The sequence below is a fragment of the Stigmatopora argus genome, chromosome 7, assembly GCF_051989625.1.
Source record: "Stigmatopora argus isolate UIUO_Sarg chromosome 7, RoL_Sarg_1.0, whole genome shotgun sequence".
In the NCBI taxonomy this organism is placed as follows: Eukaryota; Metazoa; Chordata; class Actinopteri; order Syngnathiformes; family Syngnathidae; genus Stigmatopora; species Stigmatopora argus.
The window spans coordinates 2,613,512-2,638,666 of NC_135393.1; the positions used below are offsets into that span (position 1 = coordinate 2,613,512).

Consider the following 25,155-nt stretch of genomic DNA (forward strand, 5'->3'; position numbering starts at 1 on the left):
TCTTCGGTTGGTATTAACGTTGCTGGGTTCAAGGTATTGCATCGCTTAATGGTGAGATGGGGTTGCGATAACAATGTGGCTGTTATGGCCAGGTGTCTTGCTGGTGACAGGAACGACATTTTGGTTTGTGTTATCAGTAGATCCACTTCATGGGGGACTTGGAGTGTGAGTGGATGGAACAGTACAAGTTCAGCTGTCATCTGGACGGCCAATGCTGCTGCGCACACTGCTCGTACACACGGAGGTAGAGCAGCTGCAACTGGGTCCAGTCGTTTTGAGTAGAACGCTACTGGTTTCATCTTTGTTCCATGTGGTTGTAGTAACACTGATGTCATGAACGTTCCTTTGCAAGTCACTGTTTGGGTGAATGTTTTTTCATAGTCAGGAAGCGCTAGGACTCCTGATTCCAAGATTTGTTGCTTCACTTCCATGAATGTTCGGTTTCCTTCTTCAGTCCATGTTACTGGGTCTCTCATTGTCATCTCAGTAGCATAGATCATGTCTAGCAGTGGTTGAGTTAGTTCTGCATAGTTTGGAATCCAACTCCTGCAGTAGTTAGTTAGGCCTAAGAAGGCCATCATTTGTTTTTTCGTCTGTGGTTTCGGACATTGCTGGATGGCTTCTCGTCTTCCATCCGTTAGTTCCCTTCCTTTCTGTGAGACTCGGTGTCCCAGGAAGGTGACTGACTCCTGACAGTACTGCAGTTTCTTCAGCGACGCTTTGTTCCCAGTTTGCTCCAGATATTTGAATAATCTGATCGCTTCTTCTTTGTTTTCCTCTTCTGTGGGACTGGCTATCAGTATGTCGTCTACATATACTAAGATCTGTGTGGTGTCTTTATGTTCATGCTGATTTATACATGCTGCGATCTCTTGTGAGAATATTGTGGGGCTGTCACAGAACCCCTGTGGCAGCCTTGTGTATGTGTATTTGGTTCCTTCAAACGTGAAACCAAACCAGTCTTGGGCTGTTTTGTGTAATGGAACAGAGAAAAATGCATTGCTTAGATCAATTACTGTAAAGAATTTCTGATGTGGTTTTAACTCGTTCAACAGTTTATGTGGGTCTGGTACACAGGGTGCTCTGGATCTCACTGCTTCGTTGACCCGTCTTAGGTCCTGGACCAATCTCCACGTTCCTGTCTCTGTTTTCTTCACGGGAAAGATAGGCGTGTTACATTCGCTTGATGGACTTTCAATTAGAATGCCTGCTTCGAGCATTTCTTTAATTACTGGTCGGATGCCATCTATTGCATCTGGTTTAAGGGCGTATTGTTTGGCTCGTGGTCGATGTGATGTCTTGGGCTCAATTCTTACTTCCTTTGCTGTGGTCATTTTTCCTACGTCTGCTTTTGATTTGGACCACAGTGAACTCGGTACTGTAGGGAAGTCTTCAGCTTGTAGCAGTATGTAGTCTTGTCATGCAGTCAAATGCGTTTTCGGACTTGCTTGAGTCATCCACTTCAGCTTATGTCTCGTCACTGTTCCATATGGGGTGTTTGTCAGTACGCTGACTGTGGGAGTCTGATGTGACCACGACTCCTCGCTTCTGGTCTCCAAGAATTGCACCATGTGTCCTAGGTCTTTCCAGGACCTGTGGGGTTTTCTCTTTATGGACACATGGGGTGTTATCCCAAACTGTAGCAGTTTTTCCGCTTGAGGCGGCAAGTCCACTGAGGTGGCCGCATCCCCCTCTGTCGTGGAGTACAAGTACTGCAGTCGAACTAGTTGGGGTCCCAGTCGCTCAAACTGTTTAACAAATTCCGGTCTGGCTTTCCCAAACTTCATGGTGATGTGTAGTGGCCAGTGGGTTTGTGTTTGGCCATTTACATTTTCGACTTTGGATTTTAAATGCCGGATTACAGATGAGGGCCCTTGTGTTGCTAAATCTAGGGAGTAGAACGTATAAGGTTCCTCTTGATCTTCGACTACTTGGATTTCCGCTTCTTCCCACCTGTGTACTGGTTTCATACCATCATCCGTGGGGATAAGGCTGATTCCCAGTTTACGGAGTAGATCTCTTCCCAGGAGGTTCACAGGACAGTTCTTACTTAGGACGAACTTTGCTTCATGATCTCGTCCATTTTCATCTGTTATTTTTGTTTTCTTCGACTTCTTCAACAGCTCCATGTGTCCTCCTGCTCCTATCACAGTGATCCATTCCTTTCCTGGTACCAATCCTGGCACTTTGTCTTTGATGACTGATTTATCTGCTCCAGTGTCGCATAAGAATCTTACTGGTGTTTGACTTTGTCCCACCAGCAAGGTGTAGTATGGTTTGCTGTCTCTGTCCCAGAGGGTGGACATGATTTCGGTTAAGTCTAACACTTCTACTGGCGAGTAGGGGGTTTCTTCGTCCTCCCCATCGCTTTCTTCAGTTTCCTCTTCCGTGTTAGGCTTCCTTTTCTCTTTCTTCTGGCGTCATTCTTGATATTGATTTTCAGGGTTGAACGGTGGGGGTCTCTGGTTCCACGTTGGTGGATTTTTGCAGTCTCGAGCAAAGTGTCCTCTCTGTCCACAATTGTAACACTTGTCATCTGGGTTTGCTTTTCTTGGTGGGCCGTGTCTTCCTCGGCCTCTTCCTCGGCCTCTTCCTCTTCCACGTCCTCGTTGGTAGAATATTTCTGATGACTCTTGGTTCACCAATGAGGCCATGGCTTGGGTAAGAGTATTAACTCCGGAGCTTACCTGTTTTTGGCGGTGTCTCTCCTCGGCATGAATCGCCCACTCCATTAGTTGATTCATTGGCATGGTTCGGTATGTGACACAGTACTTCTGCACAAACCCCTTGATTTGGGGCTGGAGCCCTTCCAGGAACCCTTGTCTCAATTGGGCTTGGTACGCTCCTTGCTCATTTTGGTCTTCTGTTATCCCACTGTGGATTTTGAACACTTCTTCAAATCTTGCTCTAAATTTATGAATTCCTTCTCCTTGTTCCTGTGTTGTGGCTCTGATTTTGTCATAACATGGTGTAGGGCGCCACGTGTCTCGAACTCGGGTCAGGACTCTTTCCACTAGCTGCGTTAGGTATTCTGAATCATGGGGGTGGATTTTTCCTTGGTTGTTTCTCTCGTCGAAGTTTCCTCTTACTCTGGCCCAGTTGTGTCCCAGACTCAAGGTGAATGCTTTTCTTGTCTCAGCTCCATTCAGGTGGAAACTTTGTCTCAGCTGTTCAAAATTATTGGTCCATTCAATTGGGTTCTTTATTGGGTCTCCCAGTCCTTTGCATGCTTCGGTGCATTCGGACTCGGTCCATGGACGGTGGACGAGAATGGTTTGATCGCGATCTCCGTTCACTTGAAAGTGTGGATTTGCAACTTCAACCATGGGGTACATTTGGCTTGGTGGTGCCCATGGCTGTGGGTCAGCGTGAGGTCCTTCAAATGCTATCAAGGAAGGATAGAGTTGTTGCCCCCCCCTTTTTTCTTTTTGTGCTCTCGTCTGCATTTTGATGACTCCTGCTGGTCCTGCAGGGGCATCTGTGGGCTCTGGCTCGCCCCTCCTTGCTTCATCGTGTGGTATGCAAGAGACATTTTGTAACTTGAGATGTTGTTCTTGTGTGTGCATTGGAGGTCCCCCTCCCGCATTGTGCTCTTGGCTTGTAGTGAAAGGAGCCTGGTACGGTCTGTCGCCGGAGCGGGGGGCTGAGGAGGGGGCCAGTGTTTCTTCATGAGGTCTAATATCAATCAAAGCTGTCATACTTGTTTTTTGTTCAGCTTGTTTAATTTTCTTAATAATCTTTTTCTTATGTCTTAATTGGGCCTGGACGATCCAAACCTGAATATCTTCAAGCTCTCTACATATCTTCTCCTTTTTTCCACTTTCAACAGCTTTCTCCACTTGCAATTTCCGCTTTATGGCCTGTAATGGCTCTTCCAAAAGTCTCCCATCCCACTCTTTATTCTTCCTCCATTTTTCCATATAAGTGCAATTATCAGGAAAATGTTTAAGCATAAACTTCATGTCGGTTGGGACTTCTTTGCTGCTTTTCAATCCCATTTTGGAAACTTTTCTTTTGTTTGAAGATTTTTTATTTTTCTTAAAAATAATTATATTTGCAAATTCTGCTATTCCCGTAACGCATTTATGACTTTTTATTTACTGCGGTGTTTACTCACCTTCTTTAGGGACGTCCCGTTTAATTAACTATCTTATTTATCCACCTAAGTAGTCGTTTAGACTCTTGTTTTGCGCGGCAAAGTTGTGATTTACGAGCGTGTCACTAGTGCTCTGGTTAGAATTTCTCCTTATGAAGATTACTTGCAAGTTTTATATTTATTATTCTATATATTTTTCTTTATATTGAGCTCTTTCATTCTCTTGGCACAGTATAACAATATTTTTCTTCTATATTTTTAACACAACCCTCGAAGTCCCTTGGCGGGGGGGGGGGGCGCTACCCCCCCTTTGTCTGCTGATTAGGCAGATAGGCCGACACACAGCCTTTTATCGTGCTGTATACTATTAAACATAATTCCGACAAACAGAAAAATGCCTTTCCGACACACAGAAAGAAGAATCTCCGACACACAGAGAAGAGTATACGCAACTTTTCTTTTTTTGGGTTGGATTCTACAAATTAATTTTAAAAGTGCCTTACCGCTCAGGTGCGCTCTGCGTCCGGTGGGATGGATTCGCTTCCTTCTTCTGGACAGCGGAGAATCGATCACCCTTCTCCTCAATGGGGAAACAGCTGACGTCAGATTTTTGGATTGATTTTTCGCGATCCAAAATCAAGATGCGAATCTTCCCGGGTTTCGGCACCAGAATGTTGGGGCTACTTGCCAACACTTAAATAAACTCGAACACAAGAGCACACATTGAGACAGAAAGAATGAAATTTAAGGCCGCGTCTGCAGAGGCGGGGGTCAAGCAAGAACTCAGATGCCGGAGAATGTGACTACTCTCCAGGCCTCTCCAAGCTATTTCCCGCCCTAAACCTGCTTCAACGGTGTTTTTAATAGAGATAAGACAAGTCATAAAAATGGGAGGCGTTAATACAAATGAAGGAGGTGGAGGACAAAATGGTGTAGTGCACATTTGAACCAATAGGTGTAGATAAATTCTATTCTAGTAACTTCTAATACATCAGAGTGCAAAAGTGTGCAAGATTAAATATAAGAATACAATTCATATTTCACATTCATAATCAAGTAGCAGATGAAAGAGGATAGTCCAAGGTGGGAGAGTTTGTCAGCCAGAATGTCCGGTATTATAGTGTTGAAGGCTGAGCTATAGTCAATGAAAAGGCTCCTCACATAGTTCCCATGGTGCTCCAGGTGGCTCAGTGCTGTGTGTAGAGCTACGGCGATGGCGTCCTCAGTGGACTTATTTGCTCTATAGGCAAACTGGTAAGTGTCAACTGTGTGACGGATTGTATCCCTGATATGGCAGGCGACCAACTTTTCAAAGCACTTCTGATCACAGGCGTAAGTTTAACAGGCCTATAATCATTCAGGCTGTCAATGGTTGGCTTTTTAGGGACAGGGATAATGGTGGCAGATTTCAGGCAGGATGTGATGATGGATTTTTGCAGGGAACAATTGAAGATCTTTATGAAAACACCAGTCAGCTGGTCAGCACAGGCTTTGAGCACCTAGCCAGGTACTCCGTCAGGGCCAGCAGCCTTCCTAGTGTTCACAGTTCACAGTACCTGTCTCACTTCATGTTCCTGAAGCTCCAGTGTACTGCAGCCGGGTGGTGGTGGATGTGTTGAGACTGGGTCTGATTTGTCAGTCTCAAAGCGGGCAAAGAAATGGTTCAGTTCCTCTGCTAGTAGGCATCTGCGTTAACATTATTGTCAATGTAATTGGTAATATGTCGTATTCCCTGCCACATCTTCTTAGGGTTATTTCCTGTGAAGTGCTCCTGCTGCCTTGGGTTTTTTAATGCCTCTCTTCAGCTCTGCTCTGGCAGCGTTGTATTGCATATTGCACCTTGTCCCCTGACCTGAAGGTGGTGTTACGGCATTTGATGAGTGCCTGTGTCTCACTGGTCATCCAGGGTTTTTGGTTAGGAAAAACCTGTATCCGTTTATTAACAGTGACGTTGTCTGTGCAGTTTTTGATGTAGGAAAGTACAGTGTCCGTGTAGTCCTGGAGGTTGTGGTGTTCAAAAAGTTCCCAAATGGTGCGGGGAAAAACAGTCCTGCAGCTGAGAAAGGGCGTCCTCGGGCTATGTTTTTATTATCTTTATTTGTGGCCTTATTAGCCTCCGGAGTGGGGTTTATGATGAGGTGAGGGACAGGCAGAGATGGTCTGATCCAGCAAGGTGAGGGAGGGGTGTGGCTCTGTAAGCATGTTTGATATTAGAATAAACATGGTCTAGAGTTTTATCTCCTCTGGTGTGACACTTCACATACTGGATAAACATAGGCAGAACAGTCTGCGACTCGTACGGTGTTTGTAAGGTTTTTGGGGGGTTTGTAAGGGGAATCATAATCATTTATAAGGGCAGTTATTGGCAGAGGTTGACAGGTATGCTTTAAACATGCTTTGTTGAAGTCACCAGCGACAATAAAGACTCTATCGGGGTGGTCAAGCTGCTGCTTGTTTATAGTCGCTAGCAGGAGGCTAAGAACCAGTTTGAAGTGTCATTGATTGTCGAATTGTGGCTGTGTCAAAAAAATGCAATCGGAGCGTATTGGGTTTTATATTTTATCGGTTTTCTTTGCTGTTAAGAGACCCATGATGTTGAAACTCCGGATTAACACCCCTAACGGCAGATTGCGAGCGTGTGTCGAATTAGGTGTGAACCGGACAATTCTTTTGGAAACCCGATTTCTTCCGATTATCGATTTTAGATAGTTGTCGGTAAAATTTCGATACAAAAACTATTTTATGACATCCACAGACGTTCAAAGCATAGCTGTAAATTTTCAGATAAATTGGCTTTAGAGTCCATAGGGAACGAACAGACACACACAGACAGATACATACACACGCACACAGAAAAACAGACAAATATGCATTAATTAAAGGGTTGTCATTTTATGTTTGCTTTTGGGGACCGAAGCAGTGAAATTAAACATTGAGCGGCTTGGCCCAAAAGTCCAAGGAGGTCAAATTGGCAGTGCGGTCGTACTTGAAATGGGTTTTTATTTTTTTTATTTTATCAATTTTCTTTGCTGTTAAGAGACCCATGTTCTTGAAACCGGATTAACACTTCTAACCGACCGAAGCTTACAAACGTGTGTCGAATTTGGTGTGAATCGGACAAATTTTTGAAAACCTGATTTTTTTTCTATTATCAATTTTCAATACTTATCGGGGCTTTGACACAAAACCTAACCTATGACACTCCCAGACAATTTTCAAAGTGAATTTTCATGAAAATCGATTTAACCGTTTCAGAGTCCATAGGGATTCAACAGATACACAGACACAGACAGATACACACACACACACACACACACAAAGATACATTTATATAAGAGTTCAGATTAGATTAGATTCTTATGACTTTTTTACCATTGTCAGTAGGTAAAACCTACAGAAAGTTAGTTCATGTACTCTGTATATTTTGTGTTCAAGACCACTCAAGGGATGATCAGACTTTGTATATGATACATTTACAATATGAAACAGAAGCAATGATTAGAACTTGACAACATATTATTCATTCATTGTACTCTTATCCCGACAAGGGGTGCTTGAGCTTATCCCGGCCAACAATGGGCACTAGGCGGGGGCCACACTGAATTAGTGGCCATCCAATCGCAGCACACAAGAAGACGAACAACCATTCATGCTCACACTCATACCCAGTAGAAATCTAGTGTTTACCCAGCCTACCATGCATGTTTTTTTCGGATTTGGGAGGAAACCAGAGTACCTGGATAAAACCCACGCAAGCCTGGGGAGAATATGCAAACTCCATCTGGATCTCAGAACTGTGAAGCCGATGCGCTAACCCAGACATGGGCGAACTACGGCCCACGGGCCATATACGGCCCTTTAGGCTTTTTAATCCGGCCCGTAGTCGTTGTCCAAATTATAGTAAAAATCAATGACCTCATTCATTTCCCTTTCCCCTGCAATACCCTCGTTTCGCCGATAGATGGCACACTAGTCTAGACCTTTGTTGGAGTGTATTTTTCCAGCTGTGATTTTCCCCCATCGGTAAAAATGAGCTCCTAATTTTTATCAGAGGGATAAATGACAGTTTTGAGATAACGGAGGAACTTTTGAGCATGGAATCGCTGAAGGGGAAAATGCAAGGAGAGGACTTATATGAAAAGCCGTGCGGTCATCGAGAGAATGAAGCTGCCTTGGAGTAAACTTGCCAGTGTCACCACGGATGGATCGCCAAATTTAACTGGGAAAAACGTCGGGCTGCTGAAAAGAATCCAAGATAAAGTGAAAGAAGAAAACATCGACCAGGATGTTATTTTTCTTCACTGCATCATTCATCAACAATCTCTGTGTAAGTCTGTATTGCAGCTTAATCATGTCGTGGATCCAGTTGTAAAACTTGTTAACTTCATACGAGCAAGGGGACTTAACCACCGTCAGTTCATTACTTTCCTAGAGGAAACCGATGCGGATCACCATGACTTACTTTACCACTCTCGTGTCCACTGGTTAAGTTTGGGGTAAGTGTGCCAACGAGTGTGGGAGCTCAAAGAGGAGTTTCGTTCGTTTTTGGAGCTAATGGGGAAATCCGACGAATTCCCTGAGCTGAGTGATGAGGACTGGCTTTGTGACTTTGGGTTTGCTGTGGACATATTGTCACATATGAATGAGCTGAACGTTAAGCTGCAGGGAAAAGATCAGCTTGCGCACGACATGTACACAAATGTGAGAGCCTTCTAATCCAAGTTGATTTTATTCTCCAGGCAAATTTCCCCACACTGGCCATGCAGAAGCCCCGAGACATGAAGAAATACTGCAAATCACTGGACGACATGCACAGAGAATTCTGTCGTCGTTTCACTGATTTTGAAAAAATTGAGAAGTCACTTCAGCTGGTGTCCCCTTTCACAAGACCCGAAACAGCACCACATGAGCTGCAATTGGAGCTGATCGATCTTCAGTCTGACTCCGTCTCAAAAGAGAAGTTCAAATCTCTTAAACTGAATGACTTTTACGCTTCATTTAATGAAGCCACGTTTCCAAACATCCGGAGGACAGCACAGAAGATCCTGGCATTGTTTGGCTCGACTTACGTGTGTGAGCAGACTTTCAGCGTCATGAACTTTAATAAAGCCCGTCTCAAATCCCGATTAACTGACCAACACCTCAGATCTATTTTGAGAATTGCCACCACGAAACTAACTCCAGTTTTTGATGCACTGGCAAAAAAGGGAGAACAACAACACAGTTCCCAATGAAATGTGCGTTTCTCTAAGATAGGTCTGTAAAATCAGCTTCAGAAGCAGGTTAAGAAAGAGTGAGATTAATTTAAAGGAAATAGGTTTATTACCAGACTGCAGGATGGAAAGAGAGCTCTAACAGTGGAGAACCGCTCAGCCTGGTGTCCTTTGCAACTCTCTCTCCAATGAAGTGAGTCAGTCTTTATATAGGAAAACAGAGTATAGTATAGTTTCTATGACAACGAAGAAACTCTGGGCAAAGTCTGATTAATTAGCGTCAAGTATCCATGACAACGACCAAACTCTGGGCAAAGTCTGATTAATCAGTGTTAAGTCTCCATGACAACGACCAAACTTTGGGCAAAGTCTGATCAATCGTTGTCAAGTTTCTATGATGATGATTTTTCTATACTTACAAAAACTGATAAAAAATGAACAAGCAATTGGCAAGCGTCTTTGTCATCTTATCTTACACTCTACTGCAGGGGTCTCGAACTCAATTTACCTGGGGGCCGCTAGAGGCCGAGTCTGGGTGAGACTGGGCCGCATCAGGATTTCCACAAGAAAAGCACTGATAAAACATTCCAACGTTATCAAATATCTTTATTTTTTAACAAAAAATAATGAATTAAATAAATTAACTTAAAGATGAATAAAAAATAAATCAATCAGTAATACAATACCAAATAATACTAATGAGCATACAGTAGATATACACTGGCTGGCTAAGTAGAGAAAAAGAATTATTTTTATTCCGTTCCGTTTATTCCAGCTCTTTAACCTTTAACTTTCTGAACTTGAATGGAACATTGAACATGAAATATTCTGAACACGGCTTCTCTTGCCTACTCCTTGCTGCTAGAGACCTGGCAGCGCTTCTTCTCACATAGTCACATTTGGCTTGAGGGAGGAAGCAGTGGAGACCCTCAGTAGAGCTTGAAGATGCTCATCAGTAAGTCTGGACCTGTACTTGGACTTATTGAAGTTCAAGGTGGAGAAGAGCTTCTCACACAAGTATGTGCTCCCAAAAAGGCACATGGTCCGCTTGAACCTTCGGGATAGTTCAGGGAAGCTGGGGGTCAACTCTCTCAAAAATTGCCCAAGCTTGTCTGCTTCTCCACTCACCTCCCTGAACTTGGCTTTGAGTGCAGAGTTGCACTGCAGGTCAATGAGCTCCATTTGAAGCTCAGGAGGGGCATCTTGCACATCAAAGGAGAAGGGGTCCGCAAAAATTTGAAATGTGGCTTTGTGTGTCTTGAAGTCTGCAAATCTGTGATCAAATTCCTCCTGTAGCTTCGAAATGGCCTCAACATACTTCTCACCACTGAATGGTGTGCCTGCATCCACGAGAGCCTTGCATGCTGGGAAATGGCAAAGGTTTGTCTGAGAGAGCTGGGCTTTCCATAACACAAGTTTAGTGCAGAATGCTCTCACGTTGTCATAGGCAGCACTGACAAGTTGCCCCTGGCCTTGTAGCTTCTTGTTCAGTACATTAAGCTCATGTGTGATATCAACAAGAAAAGCCAAGTCCATGAGCCATTTAGGATCACTTAGCACAGGATCAATCAACTCACAAACGGCGTAGCTAGCTTTGACTGCTGCATTACTGTCTTTGGTAGCCTTCTTGAAGAGATCCTGTTGCCTCAGAAGACGTGTTTTAAGACTGGCAACCTGGTTGGCTCTCTCATCTCCCTGGTATTTTTCGTACTCCTCAGCATGTCTCGTAGTACAATTACGTTTCAAATTGTATTCCTTGTGCACCGCAACTTTTTCAGTGTAAATGAGACACGTCGGGGTGCCCCTGTGTTCAACAAAGAAATATTGCACTCCCCACTTTTCTTGAAACTGTCTGTGCTCATCACCGACCTTTCTCTTCACGACAGGCTTTGAAAGAGACATCTCTGGGGCTCTGTAATATGTTTTTCCACTTGGAATGAGTCTCGGGTTGATCTTTCACATTCAGTCGCGCGGGTTTGTGGCGCATGTGCACTTTCGCTCTCCGTTTCAATCGCGGAGATGGCTACAGTCACTGACACAGGCTGGATCACGGATCATAGCGCCTCATTCAGTTCTATGCTGAGAGCAGCGGAGGAGTGTGCGCGCCGAGCGGAGTGATCGGCCTCACGGCTTCTCCTCCGCCCAGCTGATTGGAGGAATGAATGAGTGAGTGAGCGAGGCACTGGACAGCCCGGCCGATGTCCCGCCCTCCAGAGCCGTATACCTCACCGTGATTGGTTCATTCAGCTCCGAACCAAAGTTCCCTCTAATTTTTTGTTGGTCTGAGCAGGAAGACAACCTCCCTGAGTGCACTGAGTACCAGTGTGAGCGACATCATCAGTACTCGGATGATTCGCCTAAAGACGTTTCGCCGACGGACGTTTGACAGACGGGCAGGTCGCCGAATGGACGTTCCACCGAACGTTCATTCGGCCGAACGGAGGTTTCGCCGAAACGGGATTCGAACGCTCGCCCCGCCGGATCGTGTGTGTACAAGTTTTTCAACCTCGGCCCGCGGGCCATATACGGCCCGTTAGGATTTTTAATCCGGCCCGCCGCCGGTGTTGTCCAAATTATAGTAAAAATCAATGTTCGTCTACCATCAATGGCAGTCCGGGAATAAGCACTCTTGGGCAGGCAGATGTAGCAGAACCGAGCCGTAAAATGACAGCAATCGGGTCAAATCCATCCTAAAACAGCATTTAATGATTAAATACAAATACTGGATGATATCGCGATGGAGGCAAAAAAACGTCTATAGACGTCCATTCGCCAAACGGCTCAAAATGCTCTCAAATTCGGTCAAATCCAGCTGAAAACAGTGTTTAATGATTAAATACAAATACTAGTATTTGTATTTAATCATTAAACTAACAAATACTAGTACGACCTGTCCGTCTGTCAAACGTCCGTCGGCGAAACGTCTTTAGGCGAATCATCCGGTCACGACATCATCATTGCTCGCTATCGGCACACCAGTATCACACCTGCCACAAGCAGGTGCATGTCAATGTTCCCTCTAATTTTTCATATAAAACATGCTGTAAAACAAGAAAAACATGAGTGGACAGAGCTACTGCCACTGGCTGCCACTTAAACGGCGCCATCATGGGGAAAGGGGTAAAAAAAAAAAAAAAAAAAAATTAAAAAAAAAAAAAATTAAAAAAAAAAAAAAATCGATCTTTCATATTAAGACGGGGGCCGCAAATTATCGTCCCGAGGGCCGCAGTTGGCCCGCGGGCCGCAAGTTTGAGACCCCTGCTCTACTGTGTTAAAAATAGCAACTTGCACATGTACACACAGCAGCTGTACAGTAGCTTAATTAATATGCCGCTCATCACTCTCAGTTTAATGACTGCTTTCTTTCGTTGAATAATAATATGTTCTTAATGTTGGAAGTAAATTTGAAAATAAATTTCACCTTCAATTGTGTCTTTTTTCTTACATTTCAATCCCCAGGTTTGATGAATTACATTCCGTGTCCAAATGCTCCTGGCCCGGCCCCTCTGTCAAATTTTAGTATCCATTCTAGCCCGCAAGTCAAAAAGTTTGCCCACCCCTGCGCTAACCACTTGAACACCAGCCTGCTAATAGCGTATTTTTACTCATTTGTTTGATAGGTGAAGTGATGAGAAAGAGCAGAGTGAAGTGTTTATGGTGTTGAATTTGGGTTCCTGCAGGCACCGACTCCTTGGTGGGCCAAACAAAGGCCAATGTTAAGGCAGGGTTTACTTGACGACACAAAGGCAGTTGTAGAATCAAAGGTCGAATTGAGCGGGAAAAGAGAAATGGCCCTGCGACTCCAACATCACTTGCACTTGATCAGATGTTGAGTTAATGACTGCGGCAGGTTCAGTTGGTGGCCTTGTACCACCAAGCTTGGATTGCATGGCCTCTGAATACAATGCTGTGCCTTGTGTGGCTTCTGGTGTGTCCCCACCTGACAAGCCCAGATCCTGGGCGAGCCTGATCGGCCTTGGCTTAGCTCAAGCAAATTGCAAGCGTCATTGTTAAGTATACAGTGGTACCTCGACATACGAGTGGCCCGACATACGAGCAATTCGAGATACGAGTAAAATTTTGGGCAAATATTTATCTTGAGATACGAGACAAATTTTGATATACGAGCAGACAGCGGACGCAAGATGCTGCTCATAAGAACATCATGGGCACTGTCTCTCTCCCCACAACTCCCTCGTGTAATGTCTCTGGTCGCAACTCCCTCTTTGTAATGTCTCTGCGAGCACTGGGCGGAGCATTGCATTTTTTCAGTGTTTTTTTCCCGTTAGTCAGTGCGAATGGAGTATATACTATTTCTCGTTGGCAAGTGGTCATGCGTTATCCTATTGTGAGGACATTTGTGTGCATGCATCATTTTGGGAACATTTTGAAGGGAATACCAACTCAAACAACCCTCGATATTGACTGAAAGTCAGTGTGGAGGCGGGGCAAAAAGAGCCAACCCGGGAGAAGAAAGGTATCAAAATGTCAAACAAAATTAGAATTAAATTTAGTGTTAGGTTCGATTAAACTTATTTTTGATTGTCTGCATCGTAATCCAAGTTCATTTAAATTTGTTTATGTTATGTTACGAGTGCGTTGCCGTGCAAAAAGCCCCTCTCTCTGTCCGTCTCTCTCTCTCTCTCTCCCCCCCTTTGAAATCCGTATAATTTTAGTACTATTAAACACATTTTTGTAATATTAAACCACTACTTATGTGTTACTAGATGGCGAATTAGAACAAATAAAACATTTTTTCCAATCCAATATCCTGTTTTTGGTGTTTTTTCAGAGGATTGGAACAAATTAATTTGTTTTTAGTTCATTTCAATGGGAAACGTTCGTTTGAGTTACGAGAAAATCGACATACAAGCTGAGTCCCGGAACGAATTAAGCTCATATCTCGAGGAACCGCTATACCATGCATCAAATTAGACATCACGCACGTAATATCGAGCTGGCAGCGGTGGCATTTTTTTACACCAGCGGTCAAAGGTTTTGAAACACTCACTAGAATGACACAGTCTTTCAAATCGTTTGACCGGAGATGTACAGGTTCACATTTGCTACCGACGACTTGCTATATTTTATTTGGCATAGGAAAGCTTTTGCCCCTTTTTCTGATTGTTGTGTGTTGCTGTTTATTTATTCTTTTGTCTTTTTGTTCATCTTACTGGTGGTATAGATTCCAAAAGGCACTGTAACTGAAATCTCAGCTGCTGACAAGGCTGAAGAACTACGCAGGTATTGACTTATTTTTTGAGTACTTTCCAAATTGGATTGGATTGGATAACTTTATTCATCCCGTATTTGGGAAATTTTGTTGTCACAGTAGCAAGAGGGTGAGGATGCAGAAATAGGAAAGGCATTTTAGACATAAATAGATAGGTAATAAGTAAGTTAATAAATAAATACATCAATAAATATATAAATAAATAAGCGTGTTGCTGAAATATATATATATGTATATGTATATGTGTGTGTATATATATATATATATATATATATATACATACATAGATGTAAATGCATACGGTAGGTCTTAACACTCAGCCATTTGTTTTGTTAAAGAGCCTGACAGCTGATGGGAGGAAGGATCTGCGGAAGCGCTCCTTCCTGCAATGAGGGTGCAGCAGTCTATTGCTGAAAGAGCTTCAGAGGGACTCCACAGACTCATGCAGGGGGTGGGAGGTGCTGTACATGATGGACATCATCCTGGTCAGCATCCTCCGCTCTCCCACTTCCTCCACAGAGTCCAAAGGACAGCCCAGAACAGAGCTGGCCCTCCTGACCAGCTTATTCAGCCTGTTCCTGTCCCTCTCCGTGCTCCCGCATCCCCAACAGACCACTGCATAAAACACTGTAGAATTATACTTCAGCTTTTCAAGGCTCAGATATGACAGGGTCTCCTGGCATGCTAACTTCCTCTACAGCAGGGGGTCACCAAAGTTGTTCCTGAACGAAATAATTAGGATCATTGATCATTTCTCGAGAGCTTGCTGATGTGTTGATCATTTGATTCAGGTGTGTTGGAGGAAGAAGACATGGGAAACTGACTGGATAGTTGCCCTCGATCACCAGAGTTTGTGACCCCTGCCCTACAGGATGCAAACGAATAATAGTCACGCAATCCGGAAAGGATCTTTGTGATATTTAATATTTTAGTTTGCATGGTCAAAGTTTGTAAAAAAAAACGTTGATTTAAAAAAAAGAGGCAAAATCTAATCTAGATCAAGAATTTTGTTCCAAAGCAACAATTTTCATGTCATCCAATGCAAATACAACAAATTACTTCCTGATTTAGTAATTATTTTAACATTGAGTGTTCTGAGCCTGAATAGACATAGCACATTTGTTTGAAGCTCAAAATTTAGAAATTCGGTGGTAACTTTACTTACGAATGATTCTACATACAGTATAGGTTATTTTGTTTTGAAATGGTCACGGTAGCTTTAAGTTCTGCTTGACAATCTCCCTATGGTCCGTTGGCCTCCCATTGGTTGTCTCGCAAAAACAAATCTCCATGTTTACCTTTTTTTAGTCTTTGAGTGTGGTGAAAGCAACTTTGTTCTTTATTTAAAATTATTGGTGCGAATTAAATGAATAAGCGGTCCCTGTTATCCAGGGGTCACCAAACTACGCCCCGCGGGCCGGATTCGGCCCGCCGGCACATTTGGACCGGCCCTCTGAACAATACCAGAGACGCTATCGTTTTTTTTTTTTTTTTTTTTTAATTTTTTTTGGGGGGGGGGGGGTGCAGCCCGCCAGCACATTTGGACCGGCCCTCTGAACAATACCAGAGACGCTATCGGATTTATTTTCCTATTTGGCCTTGAAGACTGGGACGTTTTAATCTTGTGTTTGGTTCATTGCACCCCTGCTGAGCCCACAAATCATCCCAGTGAAGCGGGCCTTCGCATTGCTCCTTTGGTGACACGCACGGGGAGGGTGTTTGCCTTTGATGCATGCGGGCATTCCACCGTTGCATGCGTGAGCAGAGTGTTAGCGAGACATCTGGACGATCGCAGGTGAGGGCGGAGCCCTGGGGCCATCACTATTGCGATGCTATTCAAGCATATAAAAACTGTGCAACCGGAACCTGTTTGAGAACGGAATAATGGCGAAAAGGTTAGTTAAGAGAAAAATTGATTCAGAATGCAGGGTATTTAACCTGCAGTGGACAAACGATTATTTTTTTGTTAAATGCAAAGAAAAGGCTGTTTTTCTCATCTGTCAAGAGACGGTGGCAGTATTCAAAGAATACAATCTTCGCCGGCACTATGAATCCCGTCACAAAGACAAGTACGATAGCGTGCAAGGCCAAATACGAGCAGACAAACTCTCAAAGCTAAAAGTTGGAATATTATCTCAGCAGACTACATTTCTACGCCAAGCTCAGCTGAACCAGGCATCCGTTCGGGCCAGCTTTCGGGTTGCTAAACTGATAGCAAGCAACGGTAAGCCTTTCACTGACGGAGAGTTTTTTTAAGAAATGTATGGATGTTGTCATGGAGGAAGTGTGTCCCGAGAAGAAAGATGCATTTAATGCCGTAAGTCTGTCGGCGAGTACAATCGCCAGACGCGTTGAAGAAATCGGGAGTAATGTATATGCCCAGCTGCAGCAGAAGACGAAAGAATTTGACTTTTTTTCATTAGCACTGGATGAAAGCACGGACGTGCAAGACACAGCGCAACTGCTCATTTTTATTCGTGGAGTTAGCGCAAACTTTGAGATTTGCGAGGATCTGGCAGCCCTCCAAAGTCTCAAATGGACTACAACAGGAGAGGATATTTTTGACAAAGTGTGCCAAACCATGGAGAAGTTGGACCTGGACTGGTTAAAGCTAGCTAGCATCACGACTGACGGGGCTCCTAGCATGGTGGCTGAAACTCGCGGTCTAATAATGGGACGCATGAACCGGGAGTTGGAAAAAAGGGGTCTCATCGCCCCGCTACGAGTCCACTGCCAAATTCACCAGCAAGCACTGTGCTGCAAAATGTTGACGTGGGATTCTGTAATGACGGTTGTGGTGTCGTGCATAAACTTCAGAGCAAAGGGAGAAGATTGTGCATGGCACAACAGAAAGTTAATGTTCCATGGCTTTTTTTTCTATGAAGAACCCAGAGAGAGTTATTTAGTTATTATTTATTTCATAAATAGTGTTATTTATTTCCTGTTTTTTTCTGTGAAGAACTCAGAGAGGGTTATTTAGTTATTATTTATTTCATTAATAGTGTTATTATTTGTTTCCTGACTTTTTTTCTGTAAAGAACCAGGAAAGGGTTACTTGGTTGTGTGGCTTTCTGGAAAACAATAATTTTTTTGAGCTCCCCTACGATCGTCACACTTTTTCTGTTACAAACTGAGACCGGCCCCCCATCAGAGAAGGGAAAGGTTATGTGGCCCTCACAGGAAAAAGTTTGGGGACCCCTGCTGTTATCCATCGAAGAAAAAAAAGGAATAATTTAAAAATAACAAAGTAGCATCTATTTGACTGATATTACAAGGCAACGCGGCCGCCCACATACTATCACTACCAAATTGTAGCTGAAGAAAGCATTAAAACCGACAACTCCTTGGCATGGCCTCTTTGTATTGAATGACGAGATGATGAGACATTTACTCCTTTGTAGTTCTATATTTAATGCTAATTTGCTTACAATTCCTAATTTGAAGTTGTTTAGATGTGTTTATATGCATGTGATCGTGTGCTTTGTCTGATGCCTAAAATTAGCTTTCTCCTCACACTTATGCACCTGTACGAATAGGAAATATATTTGCATGTGTGATTCATTTTAATACATTATAGTAATACCTTGACATACGAGTGCCCTAACATACGAGAAATTTGAGATACAAGTAAAATTCCGAGCAAATATTTGCCCTGAGATATTAGACACATTTTGAGATACGAGCATACAAGATAGCCAGGTGGCCGAGATGCGCGAGGCTGCTTATGATAACAGTGCACTGTCTTTCTCGCCGCATCTCCCTCGTGTAAAGATATCTACGAGCACTGGGCAGTGTTGCATTTTTTCATGTTTTTTTTGCTTTATTTATGTTCATGTCTATCTCTCTGTCTCTCTCTCTCTCTCCCCCTCTCCCTCTCTCCCTCTGTCCCTGTCTCCCACTTTCCTTCTCTCCCTCTCTCCCTCTCCTTCTCTCCCTCTCTCCTCCCTCGCTCCCTCTCCCCCCCATTTCGCGCACTCTACGTTTTACTAAATAATGTCTCATTTTAGTATAACCACTAGATAGTTATTTGTTACTCTGTTAGTAGATGGTGTATTAGAAATATGTTTTTCCATTGTAATATCCATTTTTTGGTGTTTTTTCAGAGGGTGGGAACAAATTAATTTGTTTTAAGTTCATTTCCATGGGAAAAGTTGATTTGAGATACAAGTAAATCGTCATACAAGCTCGGTCACGGAACGCATTAAGCTCTTATCTCAAGACGACAACGCGCTTATCGAACCAGCTCACTTTGAATGGTTCAGCTGGTGTCGAAGAGTCCCTTTTGTCAGATGCTTGCTTTGCTTTCAAGACCATGTATATTCCGCTGGCTTTTTCGCAGATTATCGACCCAGTCATGCTATCTCCTGCTGTTTATCTTTTATTCATATTAAATGAAGGCTCTTCATCTCGTTATGAATGAATGTCACTGCGCAGCTTGGAAATGATGATTAGTCCTTTGAATAGCCCTTGATACCCTTTATAGCATCCTTCTGCTTGGGAATGGTACATATTGTTGAGGTACTCATCTCGTATTGGCGGCCCAGCTCAGTCACGCGCACACCTTTCATGTTTTTCTATTATTTTGTGCTTAATATTGATTGTCATTATACGCTTTTTCTTCCCACTACCCTTCATTGTACCGGCTTACTTTGGACCCATTGTTTTCCCCTTAATTCTGCACTGATTAATGCAAAAAAAAAAACGTAAAAAATGCAACCTGTATGGCCGGTGCTCTTAGATATCTTTACGATAGGGAGATACGCCGAGAAAGACAGAGCAATGCTGTTCTTATAAGCAGCCTTTCGCATAGTCGGCCGCCCGGGCGGCTGCATCGGGAATAATCTCATATGCACGTATCTCAAATGTGTCTCGTATCTCAAGGCAAAAATGTTCTCGGAATTTTCCTCGTATCTCAAATTTATCGTATGTTGGGACACCCGTATGTCAAGGTATTGCTGTACTATTCGGTAATTAGGGGCCTTCTTTGTTCCTTTATATCCATCCGTTTTATGGCCTCTCCTCTCTGCATGAATGGTTAGGACAAGGAATATCCTGCTCAAGAATAACAGACTCAGCTCCTTTTACTGGATATATTTCAATGTTTCCTTTGTTTTCTATTCAGTTTGAATGTTTGTTTGGTTTTTGAGGACCGCGAAATGAATTAGAGAAGTTAGTAAGTTGAATTGAATGCTTTTATTGTCATTATACAAGTATTATGAGATTTAAAGCTTTCCCCACAAAGTACACAAATAACAACAACAAATAAACAGTCAAATAAATAAGTAATAAATAAATAAGTAGTCCAAGTGAGATCACCAGAGCAGAGCTGCCTTGTTCCGTCTGAAGTCCAGGATGAGTTCCATGGTTTTAGAGACGTTCAGCGCCAAGTTGTTGAGCGCGCACCACTCGCTGAGTCTATGGACTCAACATCAAAGAAACAAACACAGATAATCAATACATAATAATTGATAAATAAATAATCAATAAATAATCAATAAATAAAGAAATCAATAAATACGTGCTCAACATAATGAATAAGTAGTAGGCAACATGTGTAAGTGGTACAAAGTGGCTAAAGTGGCTAGCAATAAGTCTTGATTAGGTCCTAGTTGCAGAACTCGAGTTGAATATGATGACAGCTCTTGGGAAGAAACTATCCTTCAGTCTGTTTGTCTTGGCTTTTACCATATACATACTGCTTTACTTGCTAAATCCAAGTTACGAAACAAGTTCTGGAACCAATTAATTTCATAAGTAAAGGTACAAGTGAATAACAACAATGTGTACATATAATGTGCATAATACATGCGCATATATCAGCTAATGTTTATGATGTTTCATTTTGCAGCCTACAACAACATTTCGTCGGCCTTAGCTTCCCTACTATTTCAAGTGTTGGGCCCAATGGAGCCATTATACATTACAGGTGAGTTACCTCACATATAATATTTCCTTTTCTTAAAGTTATCTCTGCTGTCTTTGCAGGCCTCTGCCTGAGACTAACAGGACACTCACCGTCAATGAAGTTTACCTGATTGACTCTGGAGCTCAGTACATGTAGAGTATACTTTACTGTTCACATGCAGCAATTTAATTGGCAAGTGGTTTGACTGGTCTTCTCTTTTTTAGTGATGGCACGACAGATGTTACGCGTACCATGCATTTTGGAACACCGTCTGCTTACGAAAAGGTGTAATTAGCATGCCGATTAAGTAATCCTAAACTAATCTCTTCAGTAGAACCATAATTAGTGTCAATGGCTTGTCTTTGTTCGAAAATGACAGTTTCTTTGTATTTTTAAGGAATGCTTTACTTACGTACTAAAAGGCCACATTGCTGTCAGTGCCGCTGTTTTCCCCAATGGAACCAAAGGTACCAGTCATGATTCATTTTGCATCTCAAATTGTTCAGCATGAGGTAATAATTATTGTCAGAGAAAGATTTTAAAAAACGAATAGATAGTACTATGTTGTCTTAGAGTAAAATGCTTATATGTTGTGTTTGCATGATCTCTCCGTGAATTCTTTCTCACCTTTCAAAAAATGCATGGTATGTTAATTGTGCTCCCTGAATTATCTATAGCTGTACTGTGAATTCTTTTGTAAAACATTTTCTTGTGAAATTGGCTAACAAGCTATTCAGGTTGTACCCAGCACCCCGCCAAGACTTTTGGATTGGATTGGATTGGATAACTTTATTCATCCCGTATTCGGGAAATTTTGTTGTCACAGTAGCAAGAGGGTGAGGATGCAGGAATAGGAAAGGCATTTTAGACATAAATAGATAGGTAAAAGTAAGTTAATAAATAAATACATGAATAAATATATAAATAAATAAGCGTGTTGCTTAGCACATATATACATACATACACATAAATATACATGCATGCATACGGTAGGTCTCAACACTCAGCCATTTTTTTGTTAAAGAGCCTGACAGCTGATGGGAGGAAGGATTGAAAAAGGCGTTTTCATATTCACGACTGTTAATTAAAATTCAAAACCATGGAACAGCTACTCTTTTTAGGTTCCAACCTTAAAATCATTTTTTTATCCATAGGTGAAGCCCGATTTTCTGCCCTTGCTGCATTTTTAAGTCAACTGGGAGCCCATGCAAATACATCACTACAGCATTAATATGATCAAACTTTCTTATCCTGTGGTATTGCTAATTGCAAGGTTTTATTGAAAGCCATGGGAAAATCAGAGAACAGCACCTTTTAGTAGTCAAGACAAGATGTAAAAAAATGCATTATTTTTGGTCTTTGCTTCACTAGCAGTTGAAATAGGCTATGGCTTTGCAATATTGCAAAGATAAAGAATTCAATTTTATTAACATTTTCAAAGGCCCCTTATCACTTCATATACTTTTACAGAATTTTTCGATAGATTGGACTTCCCTGAGCCACAACCTATAGTCCTTTTATTTGTAAAATAAACCATAAAAGTGCAAAAAAAGAGCAGTTTTAATCCCATTTCTCTGTTGGCGAGAAAACTACAGGACTACTCACGTGTTACATCACGAACGGATACGTCTCTTTGTTTATACTGCGCTCTCTTCCTTTTAGTTTAATTACTGTGGCGCCCAGCGTTTTTTTTTTCCTTCAGGAAATTATATTATTTTATCGGAAAAATGCTTAATATGCATTGTGTAGGAAATTAGAACAACACAAACGATCTATTCATTTCCCTCTGACTGAGCAGTGAACTTTGTGACTTAAGTTGGGTAAAAAGTAGTGCTGCGATTTTTGTTGAGTCACTTATATGTTCACACCGCAGAGTGTAGTGCCCAATTAGGATTTTATTTTAATTCCTTTTTTCATGTTGTAGTTGTTCAAATTTGAAAAAGACATTTTTACATTTTTTTTATTTTGATATTTCTGATTGAAATTACAGAAATGAAAAAAACACTATTTTGCACTGCACACCTACAGCTCGGGCGGCCCGGTTGCGCGAATGGTTAGCACGTCAGCCTCACAGCGGTGGGGTCCTTGGATCAAATCCAGGTCGGTCCACCTGTGTGGAGTTTGCATGTTCTCCCTGGGCCTGCGTGGGTTTCCTCTGGGTACTTCGGTTTCCTCCCACATTCCAAAAACATGCATGGTAGGCTGATTGGACACTCTAAACTGCCCCTAGGTATAGGTTTAGATTGAATTAGATTAGATTGGATTAGATAACTGTTAGAATTATTATGGAATATTCTATATGTGTTGTAAGCATTTTTAATAAGTAATAAGGCATTTTAATTACTTTTGTATAAGACTGGGACAAACTCGAGGTCACCCTGCTGGCTCCATAATATATACATACATACATACACATAAATGTACATGCATGCATATGGTAGGTCTTAACACACAGCCAGGAAAATACATAACTAAGGCAAGTGTACTTTCTTTTCACTGTCCAGGCCACTTGCTGGACTCGTTTGCGAGAGCTGCGTTGTGGGAGTCAGGTCTTGACTACCTACATGGCACAGGGCATGGCGTCGGCTGCTTTCTTAACGTTCACGAGGGGCCCTGCGGAATCAGCTACAAGACCTTTGCTGATGAACCACTTGAAGCGGGCATGATTGTCAGCAACGGTATGGTTTTCTCAAATGACCATCATAAGAGGGGTGTAAATCACCAATTTCATAACGCATGACGCAATAGTGATTCTTTTGACAATGATACAATTACCAATATGACAAAGCGGTCATAATTTGATAGTATCTTTTTCAAGGGCCTTCTATATTTTTAATACAATCCATTGGTTTTACCTACTCTAGCTAAAATTTAGTTTTGCTGAACTTTGCTTGTTTGAAACAATATAGATACTATATTTGAATCCAAAACATTCTTTTTGACAAAATGGCCCATTCAAAAAATAACAATATTGATCAATTTCATTCTATCTCTAGATAAACATAAGGGTTCTCAACTTTGTCATGGACCATATTGTCATTATGGTTTCTTTTCATTATAGTTTGTTATGATTCGCTTCGATTTGAGAAAATTGTCTTTTAGTTGTTTGTGCCTTACAGTGCAGAAAATACGGTACATGTATATTTTGCTGCCTTTCAAATATTTCAATGTGTTGTTTTGTTTTAGAACCGGGGTATTATGAAGACGGAGCATTTGGTATTCGTCTTGAAAATGTGGTTCTTGTTGTACCAACTAAGCCTAAAGTAAGACCAAGTTCTTCCATAAATTGCATTGTCCCTTCATTATTTTAAATATGAAACGGTGTCATTTTTTCTCCTCCAGTACAATTATAGAAATAGAGGAAGCTTGACGTTTGAACCCTTGACTCTGGTTCCCATCCAAGTCAGGATGATAAACACAGAGCTGCTAACTCGGAAAGAGGTAAACATTTATTCATTCATATTCTGAAACACTTTATCCTCAATAGGTTCATGGGGGAGGGCTGAGACCTAACCCAGCTGACTTCGGGCCGTGGGACATCCTGAATCGGTGGCCAGCCGATCGCATGAACCCAACTATTTCTTTGTTTTACTAAAATGTCTTGCTTATTTATACCACATTAACTTGAATGCGGTTTGTCGGGCCTTCTGTGTTCCAGCGGGACTGGGTCAATGAGTACCACAGAACTTGTCGTGAGGTTGTTGGAGTGGAGCTGGAGCATCAGGGCAGAAAGGAAGCACTGGCGTGGCTTGTCCGAGAGACCCAACCCATTGCGTGAGGCACCACTCCGGCCAGAAGTACCGTACCATACAGTTTTGTGCAGTGATCATTGTTTTTTCATCTTACATTTGGTCACCTCTTTTGTAACACATCATATAAAGAGTTTTATTAAAGATGAGTGAAAACCAATGACTATATTGATGGATTTTATGATACATTATCTGTAAAATTTCCAGCACCAGCAGTGTAATAGGCTTACACCGGATACTCTAATAAGGACAATTCATATAGAAAATTATTTACTGTGACAAATCCGACACAGGCAAGTAACATTTGGCGGCAGAGCCATCTGGTGGTCACAGTAATGTACTACATGTTGTGTAAAGAAGTTATTGGTGTACAGTGTACACTAACTGTTAGCCGATGAGGTGACCGAGAGGCTAAGGTGATGGACTGCTAAGCCAGTGTGTTCTAATCGAATGTGTTTCTATCCCATCCTCATTGTGTTCTTGTATTTTGTATTCTCTGTAATATCTGTCCGTTCCAGTTTGCATGGTCGAAGTTTCATCCTTCTCAACATAATACTAGATTAGATAAGGACCTACCTACACTTCAGAAGCATGAATGGTACTTTGACTAATGATTTTTACTCTGCTCCATTGTGCCCACAATACTTAAAATCTATACACAATGGGTCTACTCAATTTGTGCAAAGTCATACCGCCTTCGACGCTTTTCAGAAATATAAATTTAAAACACTTAAAAATAATAATAATAAAAAAATTGACTTGGTGCTTTGACCAAGGGAACAACAGCAGATTTCTCCTGAAGAATGTGGGCATCGATCATACTGCCTCTCACATGCTAAGTGAGCGCTCTACCACTTGAGCTAATTCCCCAACAGTTCCGCTATGCCTGCACACAAGACGAATGTAAGTCAAATCTAAAGATTCAACAGCTATTTGTCACTCTCATTGACTCACTTTTT

General features: G+C 42.2%; 2 protein-coding genes across 2 annotated transcripts in view; both read left to right on the forward strand.

Annotated features, from left to right (window-relative positions):
• Positions 1-24,356, forward strand: part of xpnpep1 (X-prolyl aminopeptidase (aminopeptidase P) 1, soluble) — a 70,034-nt gene extending 45,678 nt beyond the window's left edge. The window contains exons 12-20 of the mRNA XM_077606168.1: positions 14,495-14,553; positions 20,391-20,468; positions 20,528-20,599; positions 20,672-20,732; positions 20,845-20,914; positions 22,952-23,125; positions 23,634-23,710; positions 23,790-23,888; positions 24,106-24,356. Of these exons, the coding sequence (XP_077462294.1) occupies positions 14,495-14,553; positions 20,391-20,468; positions 20,528-20,599; positions 20,672-20,732; positions 20,845-20,914; positions 22,952-23,125; positions 23,634-23,710; positions 23,790-23,888; positions 24,106-24,225 (810 nt within the window). The 3' untranslated portion in view covers positions 24,226-24,356. The remainder of the gene's footprint in view (positions 1-14,494; positions 14,554-20,390; positions 20,469-20,527; positions 20,600-20,671; positions 20,733-20,844; positions 20,915-22,951; positions 23,126-23,633; positions 23,711-23,789; positions 23,889-24,105) is intronic.
• On the forward strand, positions 6,069-9,788 carry LOC144077522 (general transcription factor II-I repeat domain-containing protein 2-like). The gene is given in 1 exon segment (XM_077605316.1): positions 6,069-9,788. A coding segment is annotated over 1 exon segment (648 nt). The 5' UTR covers positions 6,069-8,230; the 3' UTR covers positions 8,879-9,788.
• Positions 24,357-25,155: the final 799 nt, after the last annotated feature.